This window comes from Varanus komodoensis, unplaced genomic scaffold (genome assembly GCF_004798865.1).
Source record: "Varanus komodoensis strain SLA01 unplaced genomic scaffold, ASM479886v1 scaffold46_1, whole genome shotgun sequence".
Lineage (NCBI taxonomy): Eukaryota > Metazoa > Chordata > Lepidosauria > Squamata > Varanidae > Varanus > Varanus komodoensis.
The window spans coordinates 1,562,767-1,585,252 of NW_025336043.1; the positions used below are offsets into that span (position 1 = coordinate 1,562,767).

A 22,486-nucleotide genomic window follows, 5' to 3' on the forward strand; every position below is an offset into this window, starting at 1 on the left:
CTTCCCTGCCTTGCCACCCACCCTTTCACCTGGGCCCACCCAGAGGAATGCCACCGAGCATCCCATTCTTAGAACAAATAAAACTTCTGCTTTCGGGTTCTAGAATATCGCTCCCCCCTCCCCCCCAAGCGAGCAAAGATTGTGCATCTCGCTCTCATGGTGGAAGAAAAGGACAATAAAAGGAGTACATTTTCAGATGCAGCTTTCGCAGTCTATAACAAAAGCTGGATATAGGTGGGAAAACCTGCGTTTTCTCCTATAAAAATCACCTGCCTGCCCCCATGTGAGCGGGGAAACAGCCGGGCTCCCACTGTGAATGCCGCTGAAGCATGTCGGGGAATGCGCTCACACCAAAAGCAAACGTCGTTCTCTGCTCATTACAGGACAGGTACACAGTTTGCATTGATTTTTAATTATAGATTTTTAACAATGGGCCTAAGAATGCTGCACCTCTGAAAACCGACTCGGCTGCATTCACAGAGTGCTCCTGCGGTGAAGTGCCCTTGCTGAAAGGAGGAGCTGTAAAAGGCACTGTCAACCAAATGGTAGATAGTTTTCCATTTCAACTTTTTTTTAAAAGAGGGCCTTACACACGCAGGTCCAAGGATACCCGACAATCCGTCACACACTGATCAGAAATCCCAGCCATTTGCTGACACGAGAGAGCCATTTCCCCATCGCGAGTACAGCCACGCAGTGTTACACATTATGCTAAAGAGGGGCTGGCGCAGCATTTCTTTTGACTGAATACTCTAGAAGGTGTTGCTGGCATTCAGTAAAACGAGTTTGACAACAATAATGACGTGACAAAGCCTTGACACAAACACTAGTTTTATCTTCCATCAATCACTCACGCTCTTGACAGTTTAAGTGTACCTCTTTTGCAGAAAAAAACTTCAGTCAACATTAGCACTCAAAATTCAGTGTATGGTGTCACTGTTTCAGAAACGGAAAGCAGAATAAACGCACAAGGTGGCCAGCAAAGGCAGCTAGCTCGCGGGGGTTCAACAGCCCAGGATCGCTTGGCTGCCTGCAAGCTATTCTTCCAGAGGCTTTTACAAGGAGCAGGACCGTCGTACAAGCAGCTGGGCTAACATTATCACTGAAACGCGTTTGGAGATGAAAATTCAGGGAATTAGCAATCGCATATGCAAATTCTGATCTGCCATTACGTGCCATCAGCTTGTCTTGAACTACACGGGAAAGCCCTCCAGAATGTCCGATCCAGGACAGCCCTGCTCATCCACTGTGAATTCAAGGCTGGGCTCCCTTTCAGTCCATCTCTTCTCTGGTCTTCTTACTTTTTGTTAAACTAGATTCCTGTACAAAGGATGCCGTTGACTGAATTTAGTCATTTTCGAGGCAGAGTTGGAGAGGTAAGCTAAAGATGCCAAGCAGAAACTTAGCACATCTCTTCAAATGCATCAGCCTGACATCTGCCCGGAGTCGAAAGGGGGGTTCCACACCCCTATTTCTAGCTGGAAGGGAGCCCCACACAGGCTATCTCCCTTCCTCCTTCTACTGCCTTGAACACCCACCACCAGGCTGCCCAAGAGGCAGAGCAAAGAAATCTAGATTCCTCTCTCTGCCTTTTCCATGACACAATGAACCAGTAGTCAGTTGAAACCAAACCAAACCAAACCAAACCAAACCAAACCAAACCAAACCAAACCAAACTCAACCCAACTGGAGCTTTAACATGTAAATCACTTAAAGCAACCCCTCAAAGCCCAATTTTCAAAATTGGATCTAAATTGCATTTCATCTTTGCCACAGATCTACCCAGTGGCCTTGGATGCTGCCTCAACTTGCTTGTTGAATTGCAAAAGATGCTTGGGATTGCAACGTATTTTTTATTCATTCCGCGCTATATAAATGATTGTTTAATATTATCATGCAAATCCCCCAAACAGCAAAAATGAAACACTTTTATTTCACTTTAGTCTTGTCTTAAAAAAAAGGAAAGCCAAACACTCTCACGTACCATAAGAAACCACACTGAGCCTAAAAAATAAGCCCATCTGGAACTGGTCCAAGGAGACCATGTCAGATGAAAAGGTACTCTTCACGCATGCAACTGAAGTGGAGAGAACGAAGCCGAGCTGCGAATTACAATGAAAGAAGCCTAAATAGCTGCCTGCGTTAGATTAAAGGATTCCAGTTGTCAGCTTGATGTATAATGAGTGTGGAAAACAGGCATTTAATTAAATGGTACATTACAGAATAACTTTGTTATGCTTTAAACCACTTAAATTATCAAAGCCTGCTTCAGATTTAGCAATTGTTCAGCAACACCCCACCCCACCCCACCCCACGCAGCCAGGGCTTTCTTCCCACCAGTCTTTGCTCCAGCTTTAACATAATGATACATTCTCTCCACACTCTTGAGAAATTCAGGTTTTTGAGTGCCCCACGACATGGTCTGAAGACCCGGGATGCACTATCCATTCAGTGCTTTTCTCTCCCCAGAGGACCTGCCATGTTTACCTTCCGGCAGAAAAAAAGCACAGCATCTTGGGGCACCTGAAAGCTATAAAATGCGTTGCCCAAGAGCCCATGTCAACAGCTGCTAGCAATGAAGGGGGCTGTGGTCCACCACAGTCTGTGCCGACACTTTTGAGGTTCCACAAGTCAGTGCCCACTTCTTTTGTCCTCCTGCATTATTTCCAGTGTGTCTACACATTTCAAAGTGCTAAGCATTAAAATCAAAGCCAGAGTACTTACGGCAACGGCTATTCTTCCTAGTACGTGTTCTGGAATTTTTCGGTAAACATCCAAGGAACCTCCTACAAGTGAAACAAAATTTCCCCTGTTAACATCAGTTTAAGCATGTGCACAGACACGTACCCCATGACAGCTGACGGATTAATTTAGCCCATGATAAAGCAAGTGGGACACAGTCTGTTCTTGCTCTGAGAGCAGCGTTCCTTGCGACCCAGCGAGGGCATACCTCTTCTTGGACTCACTTGTGCAGGTGTGCCCACCCTTGCCTAGTTAGGACACTTATAATAGGATGAACACTGGGAAAATTTGGAAATTACTTTTAAGTCACATTACACTGGAAAGTCACAGCGCATTAGTCCCTCTTAGAGGAGCTGGACTAGAACTCTTTATATTGCCATTCCTAGTCGATTGTTTGCTGAAAACACACAGGACACTGAGTGCGTTAATGGGCTTCTTTGAAAGAAAATTTGTGTTGGCGGCCGAAACATTAAACGAGAGAACAGCTGTTTTGTCAGTAAAGACAGACTGCACGGAAGTGGCAAATATCAAACCACAGATAAACCAACACTTACTTCTGCTCTGTTTACATTTTCAATAAAACTCAGTGCAACTCTATTCAGGAAAACATAACATACTTTACATCACATAATCATAACTCTTGCCTGCCTGATGTGTTAAAGCTTGCGAGTGGTTATTATTATTTTTAAAATACTTTCTTTTAAATATAAAAACCACCATCTCATACCATCTGTAGGGATCAGTTTGGGTGTACAAAGGAAGTGTACTGAATAAACATTTAAACTCATTTGACATTACCACACAGAGTTGAGACTTTTTAAGACTAAATAGCACATGACTCACCATCCATGAATTCAGTACAAAGGGAAATCCTGTTTTCTACAAAAAAAGCGCCATAAAATCCTATGATATAGGATGAATCACACTATAAAAAGGAAAGGAAGAAAGAAACTGTTAGCGGAAAAGCTACAGATGTTGAATTAAAATGCAAACGTTACAAATAGCATACCTTGTAAAGAATTTCTAACTCAGACATAATCTGCTTCTGAAGTTCCAGGGTGATATCTAACGGGATAACCTGAAAGGAAGCATTGAAATAATCCCTGTAGAAGCCAGATGCAAACAGCAGCGCCAAGAACCATCGTGTGACTGGCTGCTGGTCTTAACCTTCTTAAGACCAACAATCCACGCACTGGCAGAAACACCCACTGGGTGTATTTTCCTTCGGACCACTGCTGCTTAAGCAGCCATCACCATCCGACTGACTGGATGCGGCCGACAGATGGGGCCACTGACATGACACCGGTGGCCCTCAGGACCTGGGCTACCAGCATTTAAAGCTCACACTTGACGAACTGTGAACTGAACGCCACCTGTGTGGCATCACCTGAGCAGCTCTGGACAGACAGCCACCAGATAGATTTTTTTTGGACTTGGGCAACCCATTGCTAAAAAGGCATGGTTGGCCCATGGTTTTATTTCTAAATAAAATGGGAAGAACTAGGTACACTCCTGTGATTATAGCTTACTGCACTCATGCGCATCGCCTGTGTGGGTGGGTGTGGGTGTGGGTGGGGGAGCGTTCCAGCCCCCAGCGGGAGAAAGTAAGTTCCTTCCCTTGAAGACGCTGGCCATTTTTGCCCTGGAAGGAGAAATGCAAGTGTGGAAAATGCACGCTCCCCAGGATTTGGGTTCCAGGCAGCTCGGAGGCATCATACAACCCACAGGTCCACGCTGTCCGTGGGGGAAATCCCAAGAGCAGCTTACTTTCAACCCTACATTTTACTGTATTGATGTCTGCCTAAATGGTGGGGAAAGAACATAACCTGTTTCCATCAAGTATTTGCTTTAGGGTTATTTATAAAAGCTCTCCCCAAACTAAATTGTAACTGTAATAGAAAGGCTGCTGAGAAAACATTTAACACATTTCTCCAGATCAATAGTCATTTGCCAACGATATTCACTTACATGCTTTTTCCTGGGTGGAAAGCTTAAAACAAAGTAACCTGCTGGAACACTGTATCAATTCTGCCCATTAAAACAGCTGCAAAATTTAACCCGCTATCACATCTGAAACTGGAGGTTGCTTCCCGGCTTAAACCCAGCTCAAAACCAGGCTTCCCAGTGGCAGAAGCCTCAGCAGAGGGTCTGAGGTCACGGGTGGCCAAGGAGGCATCAGCCGGCCTGGGACGCAGGAACGGCTTCCCTGAGCTTCTCTGACTTGCGGGTATGTCGATTTTTCCGGAAGTGAAGGACCCAGTTCCGCTTTGTACAAAATGGCTGCTGTGTTAAACGGCGCTGGATTCGCGACGGCTCCTCTCCATGGTGCTCTGGCAAGCAAAGACTGGCCACGCGGCTTGGCCTCTGCCATCCAGCCGGGCTCCGTGCCGCTCGGAAAGCCCTGTGGCCGCAGCCGGCCACGTGAACTGCCACGCACAACTTTGAGGAGGCTCCGTGGCTTGGCCATTTTGCCCGAAGCAAGCTGGGGAGCAGGAGAGCTGACGGATCATTTCGTTCCTAACCTTTTCGGGAATGGCAGGAAAGTACGGAAACCCCGCAATTTCAGGATAAAATAGGCTCCCGGAAATGCACCAGGCTTCATCGAAACTCGTTTGGGAGTATGAGCTGACCAGAACACCTGTGGATTTCCCATGATTTTAATAAATCCAATGGATAATAGATCTTGGCATTCATACTCAGGCCCTTAATGGCTTCTGCATTAATTTATTTGTGTGAACAGCGAATCAGAAAGGACTGCACCAAGGAAGGGCAGGGGGTCGGGGACACGTCCTCCCTTTGAGGTAAGTCCTATTCCCCATTTTAAAAGGAGTGATCCACCTGCCTGTACTTTAAGTAAGAGGAGCGGCGGAAACAGCTGCTATCTAGAATGGCGGGGACACAGGCGCTCCAGGGGGAAAGGGTTAACCCTAAGCAAAATACCTGCACCCGCTTTTTCCACTTCTCTGCTACACCTCCAGGACAAATAAGGATGAGTTGTCAAGTTAAATACAAGCAGTCAACTGACTGAATTATAATTTACTCGGTGCTCAATTTAAATTAGTGAGAGGCTATTAAAATATACAGTATTGCGATGGCAATTCATCACTGGCTGTCATGGATGACTTCATCTATTTGTCGGAGAGGTGTGCGCGCCACTAAAGGGAACGAGAGCAAAATCACAGGTCAAATTAAGCTGCAACTCCATTTTAATTCACTTACTTAATCTGGGGCAACATAATTGTCTTTTACAGTAGGTACAACTCAGAGGAAATTTGGGAGTACGATAGCGGGTATACAAATGATTAATCAAATGGACCATTTAAATGCTTGGTTAAGGATGGTGGTGGGAATGGAACAGCGGCGGCCGCAGAGTGGGGTGGCTGCTCTCAGCGCCACGGGGGCCTCCCCATAGCAGCAAGTAGGTCCCATAAGCACTGGCCGCCAGAACGGCTTCAGGAAGAGGTGGGATGCCGGGCCAGCAAAAGCAGCTTCAGGGGATGCAGAAAGTTGCCTCTCCTTCAGTCATCTGCACACCGGAAGCGGGAAGTCAAAAAGCGCCCGCACTCCCAGTGGGAGGCATAAAACTCACTCCGGCAGCTCGACCAGCCCCTTCCCGCCTAAGAGGGTCGAGGAAAGCAGGCCTGGCCGGCGGCCGGCCCTCCATCAAGGCCCCCCAATCCAGCAGACATGGGCCCCTCCACCATTTCATCTCCATGCCCTTGGGGGCTGGCTCAGCCACCCGGGGCCTCCCGTTATGAGCCGGAACCCCAATTCCCATCCTCAGAAGAAGAGGCCCCGTCCCAGCGGCTCAAGGAGCAGACTCGTTTACAGAGAGGCCCCGTGCTACTGTGGCCCCCCAGCCGCCCTTCCCTGGGAAGAGCAGCTACCCCTGCAGAGGCGAACCTGCAGCCGCGAAACCAGAGCGTGCCTCTTGGAGGAAAACGGCCCTCATCAGCGGGAAGGCAGAGCGAACCACCTCAAGGGGAGCCAGGCCCCTGCTTGGGGCCACATGTGTTGGAGCACAAACACAGCAGCTTCTCTGGCTAGCAGGAAAAGGTGGCCCTGCCCAATCCTCCATTTATAATTTACTTTCCATATTTAAGTCACCTTTGATGTGCCTTACAAAGCAGCGGACAGTCAGCAATAGCAGGAAGATACAAAACGGCCATTGCCGCTGGAGCCATAGATGAGATAGACCGGGGCGCTGCTCTCCTGGGGTGGCAATCTCAGATTAAAGGGGGGGCCAAAGCAGAAGGACTTTGAGCCCCACCTGCATGGAAGGGATGAGGCACAAGCCAGGAGGGGGTCCCACCGATTCTGTTATCTGTGATTTTCTGACTGACCAAAAAACACACCCGCCGGTTCTTCAGCGGATGCGTATTTTCCCCGCCCCTGCGGATCCGTTCAGGTTCGTGCAGGGAAGTGTTCAGGGGCCTGTACAGTTTGGCAGTGCACCAATGGCCTTCTCTGCCACGTGACCTTTTTGCGCGGCAGCAAAACAGAACGGCCTGGTTCACTGTGGAGCTTTGCGCTCGTTCAGCAAAGCGAAGTACCACCACCGGCAGAAGACAAGCATGGAAGGAGGACGTACCTTTACTGCTAGTATTTTCCCGCTGAGGACATGGTTTGCTCTGCACCCAGAAAGAAAGAAAAAGTGAGGAGGGAAGACAGGTTAAGGGAGAGAAAAATCACATCCATACTTTGATTTGGGACCTGCACAAAGGTGTATAGTTGAACACATTCTTCAGCTAGCTGACTTTCTCGCTGGGGCGACACAGGTCCCAAACCGCCGGCTCAGCCCGTTTAGACCTCCTTCCACGGCTGGGACCCAAATCAATCCCGCACAACTCCTAACCCCCAAAATGGCATGCAAGCTGTCATGGTCAATTAAAAGCCTACCGTTTTGGTTGCCCACCTGGGACTGCCAACCAGGCAGGTTGTCAAGTACACTCGCAGGCTGTGCCACATGGGCTGCGTTTGATTCGAGAGGTGTGCAGGACGGGCCTAAGGAGTGATATGACTGCGCTGCCAAGTGGTCAGCGGTGCCCCCGTTGCAGGGACCGAGCGTCCGAGCGCAGGCTCAAGGAGACCCTCTGCAGCTTTCCTCGTGTCGCTCACTGCCATGGGCGGCTTTCCCTTCCCACTTGCCTCGAGGTAGGCCTTCCCGCCTTCCAACAAAATCTAACACTTAGCTGCATCCTACGCAAATCAGCAGCATCTTGCAGAAACCTCAAATATACCTGAAGAAAAAGTACCTAAGAGCAGGAAAAATAACCACCTAAGGATATTTGCTGGTCACCTGGGGAGGCTAGTAGTGGAAAGTGCAGTCAATAAAACAGGGAGAATAAGACTAACCGTGAAGCAACTATGGATGAATTACCAGTGGCAAAACATTTTGGCTTTTTCTTCAACCGAAACAATAAGAAAACAAGCAGCTGAATAACATGCATAACGTCTGTTAGCTTAATATGTACTGTGCCGGGCAGTTTGGCAACTTAATTAGCTTGTCAAGAAAGCCGATCCTTCCCCGCTCCCCTTCTTCCATGAAAGGAGAGGGGGGTCCTCTTGTTTCCAAGTGAATTAAAAGGAAAGACTTGATGATTTAATTATGATGCACGCCAATTCATCCGTGGAAGTTTGGGTTAAATTTCCAGCAAAGAGCAAGTACCTGGTTTGGTTTACAGAGCATTGACAGTAGCAATTTAACATTTAATTATCATTGAGAAAGAGATCAGAAAGCAGGTATCATGCCCAAGGGGGCAGAACATCCCTTGGCTTTGGAAGGTGCCACAGTACCTGGAAGAAAGGAAATTTGTTTACTTCTGACCGCCAAGCCTTCTCAATTGGCTTGACCTACTCCGGCACATTAACTGTAAAGTGATTAATGGAGACTGAATGGAAGCTTTGGTTACACCAGAAGAAAACCGGACACCCGAGCAGTGTTTTAATTAACAGCTAACACTTCAAATTAGGATGTAGCGGCTGCAGTAATTACCTGTCCCAATGAGTTTGCTAGGAAAACGTTTTCTGACCAAATACGAGGGAGAACTCCCAGCCAACCTTGGTCATTTAAATTATCCACATGCCATCTTGGTCCAGTTAGCTATCCCAATTCGGAGCCATATGCATGCCGGTGCGCACACACGGAGCTCCGACGGAGATGGATTCCTGCAGTTTTTCCAAAGGGAGATGGACTGAGCATAAAGAGAAGGCTATGCCAATCTGCTCCCTTGGGAAAACCAAACGGGAGCCCTGGCGCAAGCAACTGTTTTCTGGATCCAGGAGCACAGCTTTAAGATGACTCTTTTACATATGCACAAGTGACTTTTGGGATGTGGGCAAAAGACACATCCTCAATCTATAATACTGCCTGAAGCATTTTGGCCTACAAACAGGCAGCTAGAAGCCCTGGAGAAGGAAACACGGTGCGAACAAACCAGCGTTATTTCGAAATCAGATGAGCACAGCATTCCACTCACACAATCTTTTAATCCGTATCAAATCACACTTTGCTTACTCAATCAGAACATTTCAGAAATAGTAAATGTGAGAAGTTTTCATTCTTTTGGGCAATGTTTAATGTTTGGAGTGGCCATTTCAATCTGCTCTAAGATTTTCTTACCCCATTTTTAAACTAGCTAAACTGGCTACAGGAAAGTAAAGCGCCTGCTGCTGCCATTTTGAAACCTCCTCTCCAGGAAAACAAAAACATGGCACTTTTGGGCCTAATGTTATCGACTTGTGTCATTTCTCCAATCCTTCTACATCCATTACAAAGAACAGCTTTAAAGCAGGATTGGAGTAATTCTGTCAAATATTTTATTAACCTTAACTATTAACCATACCCCAAGACATTTGAAGTCACGGTGAGCTTCTATCGCTTGGAAAATTCAAACGCTTCCTGCAGGATGTTCCAGGGAAGGCAATCTGCCCAGACCTGCGAAGTGGCTCTTTTAGACCCAGAACGGCAGACCACGTGTTCAGAGGCACACCCACCCATTCCACTTGAGCAGAACTTTCCAAATTTCCCCTCGACGTCCCTAGTGGAAGGGGCTCAGGATACATGCCCTGGTAAGATCCCCCGTTATCTGGGGAAGGAAGGAGGTAGGATCCAGAACAATGAACCCTGCGGAAAGATGGTGTGCAGAAAGCTCCTCGGTGCTACTTGCTGCCACTGTAAACGCAGCAAGGTGGACAGGTTCTGCAGAGAAAGACTGTCTGACCTGATCCATTTTTTCTTCATTCGCTGTGCCAGTGCGCACCACCTCTCAGGATGCGCTTGTTCGAAGTGCACAAGAGCGGTAGCCCTCTGTGAACACATCTGCTCCTCCCTGATGCCTTCTTGGCCCCAGGACAGGGAGCACGGATGGGCACTTAAAGCTCAAACCCAGATCCATGGAGTCTTCAGAGACCTGGGTAAATAATTAAGCCACGGGCAGTGGCACAGGAACTGCTCTGGGAGCAAGAAGTCCCCCAGTCACTGCCACCCACGCATTAGGGGTGTGAGGCGCCCGTAAATCCACTTGTGACCTCCTGAGCAGCGATCGCCCACGGTGCTCAAAATCTCCAGAAGCTGCAGGAGCAGCGCATCCCCCCAACACAGAAGCAAGGGAAAAGAACGACGCGCTGCGACATCACACTCAAGTTCGGCTCCTCCAAACACACCGCACTGCACGAGGACTTGAGGGTCAGCAGCTGTGGAAAGCAGGTGGCAGATCGCAGATTTGCGTCCAGGCTTTTTTTTTTCGGTGTGTGCAGGACACAGCAGTCCACTCCATGCTAATGGCCAGAGTTTGGGGGTTTACTGGCGGTATTTTCATGTCCTGAAACAGCCATTTTCAAAGGAAGAGCTTCAGATGGCTTCCAGAGCATTAGCACTCCGACAGTTGTTGCCTCCCGTAATCGGCAGGGCCATTAGCCTGGCTCACTGGCTGTCAGGAAGAGGAGAGTCGGAAGTGAACGACGCCAGCAAAGCGCAACTCTTACTGGGGCTCTGCTCATTCAAAGCAGTAATTTATGCCAATCTCCCTTCTGTCTGAGTGATGGTGCAACATGCTTTGCCGTTAATTCGGAGGCACTCTCCGGCCCAGATTGTTCGCCACTGAATCATAAGCGCCCCGAACAACGCAAGACGCACTAGCTCCACAGGCAGCCGGACGAAGAGGTTCAGTCCCGAGGTGACGGAAGGGCCGGTGCCATTTTCAAGCTGAACAGGCCACTCTTTCAGTGGGCCTTTGTTTTCTTCATTAAAGCCTTCCTGCTAGCAGGAAACGGGCTAAACACGGAGAAGGCTGGGAGAGTTTTGTACTTGCAAGGCGTTTAAATCTAAATGTGTGTTTGTGCCAACTGCACGCGCGCATGCACGCGCACACACGGTTGTGTCAAATCTCAGAACAGCCACTCTGTGCCTTCACCAACATCCGAATGTCTTGCGGTGTGCAGACTGCAGCATTAAGAGTGGTTCATATTTTCGAGGAACCAGAAAAGGAACAGCCAGAATGCTCCTGTTTGTTCTTATACAAGAAGAAAGCCAGTTAACTTACAGGTTACTAAGGGTGGATTGTGCGCTTCGTGAAAACTCAGTGGAATACAAGAAAGTTTGCATGCTGAGACAGCGGAAGACAAGACAGCAATATGGGTGCTAGAAAACAGTGGATCAAATCTCTTGATATTGTCTTAAGGAATAGTATTCTGCAGTTTCGTACAAAAACACCTGGCTTATTTTTAATCAAGAACAACTTAACTTTTTGCTGAATCTTCAAGGAGGATGAGTGCATTGTGCCAAAAAAGGGGGAAAAAACCCAACAACCCAAGTTTAATTTAAGAATCAAACCAGTTTCTAATTAAACTGCCATAGGCAGCTGGTTGGATAAGTTTTAATCAGTTTCAGTCACCTATTGATTGGGATACTGAAGCTTAAAAAATTAAAAGTAAAAGTAAAAGATGATTGGGGAATTGCTCCATCTCAGAACAACAGTGCAGCCCTCGGTAAATAACTCCTCTTTTAACCATCAGCTAAATGAACACTTCAATACCACAGTACAAAGTCTTCTGCAAAATTACTTTAACTAACAAGCAGGAATTTATCAGCTTCAGCCAAAATCAATGCTGAAATCAATTTGAACACTGGTTGTGTCTAAAGGGGCTCATTGGCAATTTAGGGAAATTACACCATGTAAATGTCTGTGCTTTAATTGAACAGTTTCATCAACCAGGCTGTGATTGCTGTCCATTCATTTATGTACTTTCACTGCAGCGCCAGTTCAGCAGAAGGAGGGTTTTTTTGTCAAGGCTGGGAGGAGGCACTTCATCTTCATTTTATGCACTTTTGTGCATAACAGATTTTATGAGCCGGGCGAGCGGACGGCTGGGGTCAGCGGAAAAAAGCAAACTGCAATCACTGGTCAGTCTTGGTTAACCTATCGCAGGAATTACACGGGGGCGGGGAAAGCCCAGCTAAAGTTGAAGCGCCTCTTAAACAAACATGAGATGGTGAGCACAGGCAAAGGAGAAAGAAGATGCAACACCCGTGACGAAAACGGGATGCGAGTTCGGTGTCTGGAACACAAAAACTTTTTAAAGGTCTAGTTCATGCATCAAAGTAAGACCAGATCATGGTAAGAACTCCTCTGGTGGATCCAATTCGGAAGGTCCACCCAAGTTCAGTGATCTGTTCCTTGCAAATGCCTTTGGGAAGCTCACAAGCAAGTTGATCCTTCCCTGTGTTTTGTCCCCAGCATCAGGCATACTGCTCCTAAATATGGAGGCTCTGTTTGCAATTTACAGACCTATCCTCTGCCTACTTGCCTAGTTTTTTTTTAAATAAAGTGACCTAAGCTAGCGGCCAAGGGGATCTCTTCCTCTAGGCACAGGCTTGGGCAGGAGACATTCCTTGTCACGACAGCTTGACAGAGCTTCCATGTGCAAGAGCAGTGTGCAGGCATGAGAAAGAGATGAGGTTAACAGGCTGCCTGATCAGGCTCTTGGACAAATCTGGCTGGCTAACGCTGGAAGCGAGGTCTGAGGCCTCCCTTTATCCGATGCAACAGAGCAGCCCTCCGGGACCCGAACAGCCACTGGCGCCGCCTGAGACACTCGCTTCCCCTGGCCCAGCATCGCTGCCTTTGGCCTGCACCAGCTCCTCAGGGCTTCAGGCTTCCGGCAGGTGTCCTTCCAGCTCTACCTGGAGATGGCAACGTTGAGACCGGGAGCCCTTCTGCCAGCGACAGAGGGCTTCTGCCACTGAGCCGCAGTTCCTGAGGGCTAAGGTCACACGCTACCTTCCAAAAACCTGGGCGCTGTGATTCATGCAAGAAACAGGAAGCGTTATTTACCACTGACATAATTTTATATGATACTTATTATGGTGTTTTGGTTCTAAATAATTTAGTACAGGTTCTGCTCAGCCACTCATGTTAGAAAGGGGTTGCTGCCTTGTAAATCACAGCGTTCATGTATTTCACTGAAAATGAAGCAGCAGGTTTTTTTTAAGTGTCGGTAAGCAGCAATGGAGTTAAAAAATGTGGCAGGGAGAAACCCAGTGCTATTTGGCCTTTCCAGTGATTTATTTTTCAAAAAAGCAATTTAGGTAAATACCCTAGATGCTGCAGTATATAAATATTTCCCAATATATTCACAAGGGCCTGTATGTGCCATCATTCCCGCCTTTAGAAAATATTTGAGGGGTAAAAAATTACAATACCTAGTTTAAATTAGGTGGCATAATGAATCTATGGCACAGCTAGGTCGAGTTGAATTGTGAAGGCACGCCGCCCCACTGACATCAAGTGCGGTTCGCGACATGCGGGCTTGTCGTTTTGGAGGCGTCATGAGGAGCTGTCAGCAGGAGAGGGAAAACCTGAGTCTTGTGGCAATTTCTACCAAAAAGGATGAAAACATCAGAAGAGCCCTGAGGCTGGATCCGGCGGCCCATGGCCACCCAGTCCAGCATTCTGTTCACACAGTGGCAGACCGGCTGGGGTCCCACAGGAATGGGCGCAGTTCTTAGAGGAGTTCTGCGGGACCTGCTTGGCCAGGAGGGATAGAACCTGGGAAGCCTTTGCATGGTCCTGGTTCACACAGAACACTCATCCATTGTTGTTGTGGAATTCTGGCTTGTTGCAATACGTAAATGTGGCTCTGCTAACAAACTACAGCCCTTTAACCACCACCAACCCAGAAAGAGAACTCATTGTTTTTCATTGGGTTGTAAACTCTGGGTTGTTTCAGCCATGGGCTGTCAGTATGTGTGAATCCAGATGCATGGATTGTTCATAGGTTGTTTTGTCAGGGTACAGAAGCACCAGGCAAGAGCATTAAAAAAGTTTTTAAAGAGAAGCATTTGAGATGCATGGAGGGGGCAAAGAAAAAAAGAGATGGAAATGAGCAATCCAGTTATTAAGAAAATAAACCATGGTTTGTTTGATTGCCAAGTCAGATGAAGCCTGGATAGGGCAACGAACCGTGACAAAGCAGGCAGTGCTACTGCTAAGCTGCACCTTGGGGCAACTTGGCTGCCTCAGCAGCTTGGCCAGAACCACCTGAACTCGCAACACTCATATTCTGGGGGTCAAGTTCTCAATGCTCACCATCCTTTAGTTAAGAAAATGGGAGAAATAAACTTAATAGGAAGCTAAGTGCTATAAACCACCTTTTCTTTAAACAACAGAAGAACAAAAAAGATTGGATTCAGCAAGTTCTCCCTAGAAATACTGCTACGAAAGTATTGATTTTTTTTTTTTACCCAACTAAATTGACTGAAAAGTTGTTTGAATAGCAGTATTGGCCTAAGCAATGCACTGGAACAATTTTGCTGCAGAGAGTAATCAAGTGCATTTCTGAAGTATAATTATATTGTCATAAAAATGAAGCAAAGATACCCTTTCCTTCAAGCAATCAAACCCGCAGAGGCAGTAAAAACCTGAACGCACACACAGATTCAGGCACTCCAACGAAATGGTGTCTTCCAAACAGAATAAAACCCACCCCTGTTCTTGCTCTCCCCTTAAGCCATGGTTAGCACTAAAGTGATCAATATCTCAATCTCCATAAACTATTTCAATAATAGTTAGTTCACCTGGAAACAGAAAAGGAATACTATTGTTCAGCGACCTGAAACGTGCCGTCTTGTTTGCTGAATGTGGGTAATATTTCATTGCCATAATGGATATGACTTGGTGCAGAGTTTAGGAAGACACACAGGCAAACGAGCACGTGTGCTTCCGTTCTTCAGCTGCAAATCAATACGAGGGGCACATTGCAGAAGTGAGCAGGGGAAGCCAGCAGCCGGAAGACAAAGCCCGTGCCAGCAGAAGCCTCGGCGATGCTTTCTCTCCAGCAAAGGGATCAGCCATGGCTTCCGACCGAGTCGGTGCAGCCCCGCAACCAGGGCGAAATCCGGCCACCTGTACGCTTGCAAACGTGACAGTTTCGGTCCGGCTTCTGCTCCAACACAGACAGGACAGTCTGACACCGGATCAATTTTAAGGGGCACTTTCCACCAAAGACCAGAAAATACCTAAACATCCAACAAACGTCCACACCTAAATGCTCTTCTAAGCAAGCGAATGAGGCTGCAAGTTGACCCGGGGAAGGTCAGCACCAAGTGCAAGAAATAGCCCAAAGAAGGGCTTTGAGCAGAGGGGATGCTCCGAGCGGAGCACCCACAGGTCCCAGTCTCCACATCGCTCTGTGACACACTGCTTCCACACCCCCACTGGCCGAAGGTGTGGGAGTGACGCAAGCCAGCCAGCCTGTGTCATCGGGTATCCTCCAGATGCAGACAGGCTGGGCACTCCAGCAGCTGTGGCCCAGAACGTCTGGTGGGAAACCCACGAGGGAAGGCGGTGGCACAGCACCGTAGTCTGAAAACACTGCTGCTCCAAAATGTTCTTGAACAGCAAAGCATATACCTAAAACATGATTTGTACACGGTAAGCTGTTCTTTCTTGAAGAAATCTCTAGCATCCCCCCAGGGCTTTTCTTAGGAAATGTTCTCTTAATTCCCAGCGGAATATTTTTCACACTGTAGTGCAGCCTATGAAGTGCGAGCACTTGTGTTATGGGACTTAAACTTTTGGGCCGCGCAGGAGAGGAAAGCCTCCTGCTAAGCAAACCTCCTCATAGCTATGGTAATCTGTAATGCATTAAACTGAGTACGAGCTTACGAAGGTGGCTTCTTCCGGCAAACGGGGACCACACAGGTCCCCTCGAGTGCATGCGAGGACTTTTTTTGTTTCACTGGACGGGCGGCGGAGAGGCAAGACAGAAGAACGGCAAGTGAGAGACAAGTAACATCACGAATGCAGAACCGTACGGGCTGGCCGAAGATAAAACTGGGGGTGGTGTGATGTGCACTTTCAGCCGGTCGGAAATGTTGCAAAAGGAGAAGGCAACCTCGTCCGTGGAGCCACACACGCCTCTTCCACTCTGCCCACTCCACCCCCTCGAAGCCTGAGTTGCATCACTGCAGGAATCACGTTTTTCAGATGACCGCAGATACCCAGCCAATGGTAGCATACGGGATGGAGGAAAATAGGGGCAGCTTTTCCAAGGCAGTTACGCAGTCCTCTCCTAGGAGCGTTACCTGCAATCTGCACCTCACAGAGAGGAAGAGAGGCTGACACCTGGTGACACGTTCACGGGGAAGAGGGGGAAAGCTGTGGCCTTTTCTGTCCCAAAAGTTGGAGAAAAAATTAAAAATAGAGAACGGAAAGTGCGACGCAGGGGAGGGGGGTGACTTACTTGTAAACGGTTCCTCCATTGCCGTGACCGAGGATGTCTCGATACCGTATGTCTTGCTCATTCATCTCCACGAGGAAGGAAGAAAAACAAAAGAGGTGTCATGCGGTGGATGGAAGTGTCAAGGAAAAGCAACTCTAGGCCATAAACAACCAGCCGTCTGGGTCATTTCAAGTTCAGCTGCAAGAACGAGGAGATCAATACAACATTTGCTGTCCAATTTATAAAAGACAATACCAAGGGACAAAGTGATGGAAAGTTTAATGACAATTTGTTTGCCTGGGTCATTTCATTAAAGTTTGATAAAAGGTGTCAAAATGGAATGATAACATAGCTCAAGAAGAGCAGATCACACACCGGGAGAGGGAAAAGGGGTCTTGGGGACAGGGGGATCACCAAGGCCTGGTTGGGGAGGGGGCTGGCAAGCCCTCTGGCCAGGCGCTTGACCTGAGGCACAGCCACAGCTGTTGCCCACGCACAACGGAGTCCGGGAGCCAGAGGGGTCGCCAGGAGGAGAATGCCCACTTGTTGCCAGGCCAGTGCACTGGCGAAGGGCTTCCGGGCTTGACCAGAGCGTGCAGGGAAAGCCGCTGGCGCAGCGTGGGCGGCAAGAGCCAGGCTCTCTGTGGCAGGGAGGCTGGCTGAGAACCAGCTGCCCAGTCCCCCGTCCTTCCCACTTGACCACATTTACAGCTACATCCGTTCCGCGGTCGGCGCTGTTACACCCACGGAGCCCCAAGGCTGGGGTCAGAGGCAGCCCTCCGCACTGTGTCTGGAAGACCAAGTGCCAGTCATGACACTTGAGCACCGGAGGAAGTAGCAGTAGTTTCGAAAATGGACTAAAACATGAACATAGCCATGTAAAGGGAGACGAAACCCTGATACACCCACTGCTCAGGAAAAGGAACTGGAGTTTGCATGCTGAGGTTGTTTTTTCAATCTGCTTGAGGGCCACAAAAGCCAAGCTTAAAATGCTCTCTGCTGGACTACGGCACAATGGTTATTTATCCAGGGAAATGTTTTTTCCTTCTCTGAGTGTTCTGGTCTAAAGCTCGGGCAATCTGTGATCATCCAAAGCCCAAAGGCACAAAAGTGGACTTCACCTAAATTGCCTGCTAAGTTTGTTGTGGGAAACTTAATATATTGAAATTAATTAATACACAATAGACAGCCATGAATCAAAATTCAGGCTTACGTTACGGGATTGTTTGTGAAGACCTCTCTGCATTTAAGGCCGAGGAACAGCAGCTAGTGAGAGAAATCATGCTGTTCCTGAGCTAAGGCTGGGCCTAAGCAAATTCGATGCGTGTAAGCGATCTAGACTCAGGAGTTTAGAAGGCATAGCTGGACGTCTTCTTGCCCCATGGCTAGAGCCACGCATGCACATATCTAAGGGCAAGCTCACTGCCTCTTGAACAAGCCACAACATCCCTTGAGCGAATGCCAATAATTTCCAAAGAGCTTGCACTGGAAAAGTTTCCCCAACAAATTATGATGCAGGTCACTTGCTTTAATCTACCTTTGTTCAGAAGGGAAACTCTTCAGATTTGCATCACTACAAACAATCATATCCACACGGAGAAGCGAATGCCACTGCAGAACAGCCGTTTGAGACTTAATTACGTGAGCTTCGATTCTGGGAGGACCAGCCAAGGTTTCACAAGTACCATGGTGCTGGGACTTTGAAAAGAGTTTTCTGACCCCAGTTGGTTTAACCAGCCCTTGGTCCTGTGATGCGAAGCCCAAGGCCTCACCAAAGCCACCTGTCTTTAAAGGACTTCATTGTTCCCGCAACCATCCCCTAGACTAGAAGACGCATTCTTCACCGCGCATCCTTGAGGAGCTCCTCATGCATGGAAATGATGGTGGACCAAGCTGAGGAATCCACACCCGGCAAACAGGTGCACGATGCAGTGGGCTGGCCTGCCACGTCCTGTGCCCTGACCAAAGCGGTCCAAACGGAATTCCTCTGTCCCGCTTTCACACTACCTAACAGGGAGTACGATCCACCGAGAATGTCTCCTCTGCACCCTCCCTAGCAAGGCAGGGAACCCGCTGCCTGAGAAGGTCGCCGCACCTTGCAGCATGCGAGCCCCACACTGCCCCAGCCCCAGCCCCAGCCCAGGACGGAGGCAGCTGCCTTGGGCCAGCTCTCCTGAGGCATCCCCGCCTGCCCCAGCCACCGTCTTTGGGTCACTCTGGAAGCAGCATGGGCCGATGGCCTTGCTGAAGCCAGCAGAACGACGGTTCAGCTACAGGATTTGTTTTCTTCCAAGAAGTCCCCAAGGCCCTGCAAATCAGACCCACATGGCAGGGTGGAGGCGGGCGCCATAGCCTGGCCCGTCTTTGCCTGGGTAGAACCTTAGATCCCTCGGAATGGGGCTGAAGCTCTCTTTTGCCCAGTTTATCCACGCAGAGAGGCATCTGAGGTGCTAGCAATTTGTCTGCTGCACTCGGGGTACTGGGGGCCATGATCAAATTGGAACTGCAACTTCCTAGCAAGGGCTGGAATATTAACTTTTGCAAAGGAATCTTGACTGGCTGTTAATAGGAGCAGAACAAATGGCAAGTGAAAGGGTACGCAATTATGGATCAACCCCCCCGCCCCCCCCCCCACTCGCTTGTATCTGCTGTCTTGGCGTGAAGGAGCATGCATCTCTTATAAATCATTAGAAACAAAAATGCTCAATTAATTCTTATTTGATACGTAAGGCTCTAAGAGAAGTCTGGCCCCATAAGCGATACCTCCTCTCTTCCAATCGAAGTCCTAATGGCTTCAGAAAGCAGTCACACTGTATGAGCAGACAATTCAAGAGATTTAGTAAATCCCACTTTATGGAGCCGAGACTAATCGGAAAACACGAACCAGTCAAATGTTTCTTATGAACTGTTGACACTACATCAATGCAGAATCAATGGGCGGCATTTTCTCTGAGTGACAGGAAAGAAATAAATATTTATATCACATAACCTATATCAATGAACCTAGGGAGAAAGCTATTTCTAACCTGTCAATATTTGATTATCTTGAAGAATCACATCCCCTTTCTTTTAATGATTAATATGAATTCCTTATTAAACCTAAGTGGAGGCTATCAGGGAAAACTGTCTTTATTAATGCTTTTAAGCAGAAGTTGCAAAAAAACATGCATTTTTTTAAAAAAGCACCCTTTGTGTTAAAGTGTGGTTGAAACCACCAAACTGTATTTTTTTATGTTACACCAAAGGAAAAAAAGGGGGCTTGTATGTGTTGCACCTGCATATTAAGCAGAGCCCACGACGGTACGAAAAGCGCCACACGCACACAGGAAGCCCGGTTGTCCAGGGCCCCAGCACACCTATGTCCCTGTCTAGCTCTGACTGACACCAGGAGGTACCTGAAGCGGCATAAACGCTGCGCGGGTCACAGGTACGAGGACCCCCAAACTCCGCACGCTCCCCCTTGTGCAAGGAGGCTCCCTCGCTTTCCTCCGGTGGGGCGGCGGGGAGGAGCGCTGCCACCTCGCTGCTCCACTAAGCGACCAGTGATGGAGAGAACTTCAGGCACACACCGGAATGCCTGGAAGGACAGCGGGCCAGCGCACCCAACACAGAGGGAAGGCAAAGTCCCCCCCCCCCCCCGGGCAGCCATCCGTGCCACTATTTACCGAGCGAGCCCAACACAGCGCGGCTCAGGCATCCCGATGCCGCTCGCTCGGCAGGCCTCCATATTCGCCACCTGGCGCCACACTCCTGCGTGAGGGTGGCCCCAAAGTAACCGACGCAGAGCACCTTCTGCCATGAGACGCTGAAAATCCTCTTAACTCCATTAAGGATATTTAACGCACACCTGTTCTCAGACAGGAAGTCTAAATGCTGTTTCCCCAATTATACCTTCTCCGTCTCCTCCACCCTCTATGTCCACTTACTGCAGAAAAGCATTTGTGAAAGATTAAATAAAATCCTGGGCATGGGTTAAAAGCTGCTGATTTTGTAAAGAAGCTTAAAAGAAATTCCGTATCTCACGTTAAAGGAAGAGCCACAATCTATGCCTAAAAAAGAAGAACCGGCATCCATATTCCTAAGTTTTATTTAAACAACGCTGATCACAAATAAGCAAAGCTGCAATGCGGGTGACACCGGTGGGACCACTCTCATCTATTAAGAGCACAATGTTACAGGTGATCCGCTGAAGGACAAGCGGGAAGACCGGCTTTTATCTTCTTGACACGCTCAACTACAACTACTTGATTCATGAAATGCCAATGAGGCTTGGAGAGGTCACTGTGTGAAGGCACTGAATACGCATCTGAGATAATTAAGATTTCAGCCTTCGCAACATGGAAGGGAAGTGAACAGCAGTTAAGAAAATCAATAAGAGTCTTTTATTTGCGGTGACACGGACGTCTCAGTCAATAGTGTCTAATAGGCAGGCTAGAGCGCAGTGGGCAGGTGCCCCTGCCTCCAAGGCTGTCGAAGGGCTTTCACCATGACACACATTAAAACTTATTTATGTCGCTATTGAAGAATCCCACTGCCTTGCAGGTACTTTCGTTTAGTGGTGTATATTTAAAGTCATTATGCTATGTTGGGCCGTCCCTGCCAGTCCGAATCAAAACTGGGCAGGAAGTACATGCCCTGAGGGGTACATTGGCCCATCAATCGTGCGGCTCCCGCATTCAATTGCAGATACCAGAGGAAGGGAGGCCAGGAAGCCAGCTATGATCCCCCCCTCCTACAAGGGCTCCGAAGGAAGTGGCTGCACACCCCTTCTCCTTCCACCTTCATTACTCAGCCCTCGGCAGCACGCGTGTTTAAGCCTATATGCAAAGATCTAACAAGCCAGAAATCCTATTTTGCTTATCAAAATTGATTAAGTTTTCTCCCCTAAATTGAGGCAGCAGAACGACGGCGGGTGCAAAAGGCATTTCAATCTATCTGGAGCTAAATCTGATTAGTGCGTTTTGAGAAAAGGAAAGCAAATTGGTGTGCCAATCCAAATCAATCAAGGCCGAGGCTCCTCACAAGACGAGCTCTTTCACAACCTCTCTGCTACTTTATTAAAAGAACACATTACTAATAAGTGAGCAGCAACCCGCTCTGAGGCTATCTGAGAACGGGGGGGGGGGGGGGCTTTTCTGCATCCCTGCGGAAACCCGTCTTGCTTGCACCGCGCCCCAGTCCAAGGTACCTACCTGGCCATTGGCTAGGATCTTCTTCAGTTCTGCAGAGGACTTCTTCAAACTGAAGAATTGGAAAGGAAAAGCAGGGAAGAGTTGTAGTTAGAGATTGTGCAGCTGTGAATGATCAAACAGAAGCATAACTCATGCCTAGCTAAAAAGATGGTACTGGCTGCCTTGCACCTGCCTGTGACTACAGTTGCATGAACACAGAGCCTAAATCAGCACACAGAATTATGAAAAGGCTGCCCTGACAGATTTATCCCATTTCTCTCCGTCTCCTCTCCAGATCCAGATTTGCTTCTGTTCCAGCATCTACCAGCCAAATGTGAACTTCCCTGAAGGGCTGGCGGGAAGGGAAGAATAACGGGAAAGTGGAAGTGATGCAGCGGCTATGTGGGGCAAGGCCTAATTTCCGATTCTATCGAAGCAGTCTTTGGCTCACTTTCTGCACCTGTGAAATGGGCACAGTTGAGATGAACATGTCGAATCCATTTAAGGACCAATGCTGCACAAGAGTGCTAGCAGGATAACCCTACATGACCAAAACCCATTTGAGGCTTTGGGATGTGAAATCACCACAATGCAGCAGAACGTTGGACATCTGTAAACAAAAAAGTTGCTTCGCGTAGACCCTGTCCGACTTAGTAGGGCTTGCACAACAGAACTTCCCGCCGGACGGTGCCCCCAGATGTTAAATAACTATCACGCTAGCCAAGAACCACAGAAAAACAGAAGCCAGAAGCAAGACACGCCTGAAACTTGAAGGAAGAAAAGAAAAAGGGAAAGATATAGTTTTGACAAGCACAACTGTCTTCACCACTGATCATGATTGAAAATAAAAC

General features: G+C 48.2%; 1 protein-coding gene across 4 annotated transcripts in view; it reads right to left on the reverse strand.

Annotated features, from left to right (window-relative positions):
* The window catches only part of MAP2K5 (mitogen-activated protein kinase kinase 5), a 115,648-nt gene that overhangs the window by 78,605 nt on the left and 14,557 nt on the right, over positions 1-22,486 (reverse strand). For all 4 annotated transcript variants that reach the window (XM_044444799.1, XM_044444800.1, XM_044444801.1 and 1 more), the window contains exons 6-11: positions 21,657-21,705; positions 16,486-16,550; positions 7,334-7,373; positions 3,752-3,820; positions 3,586-3,667; positions 2,725-2,786 (exon numbers count right to left, since the gene is read on the reverse strand). In XM_044444799.1, the coding sequence (XP_044300734.1) occupies positions 2,725-2,786; positions 3,586-3,667; positions 3,752-3,820; positions 7,334-7,373; positions 16,486-16,550; positions 21,657-21,705 (367 nt within the window). The remainder of the gene's footprint in view (positions 1-2,724; positions 2,787-3,585; positions 3,668-3,751; positions 3,821-7,333; positions 7,374-16,485; positions 16,551-21,656; positions 21,706-22,486) is intronic.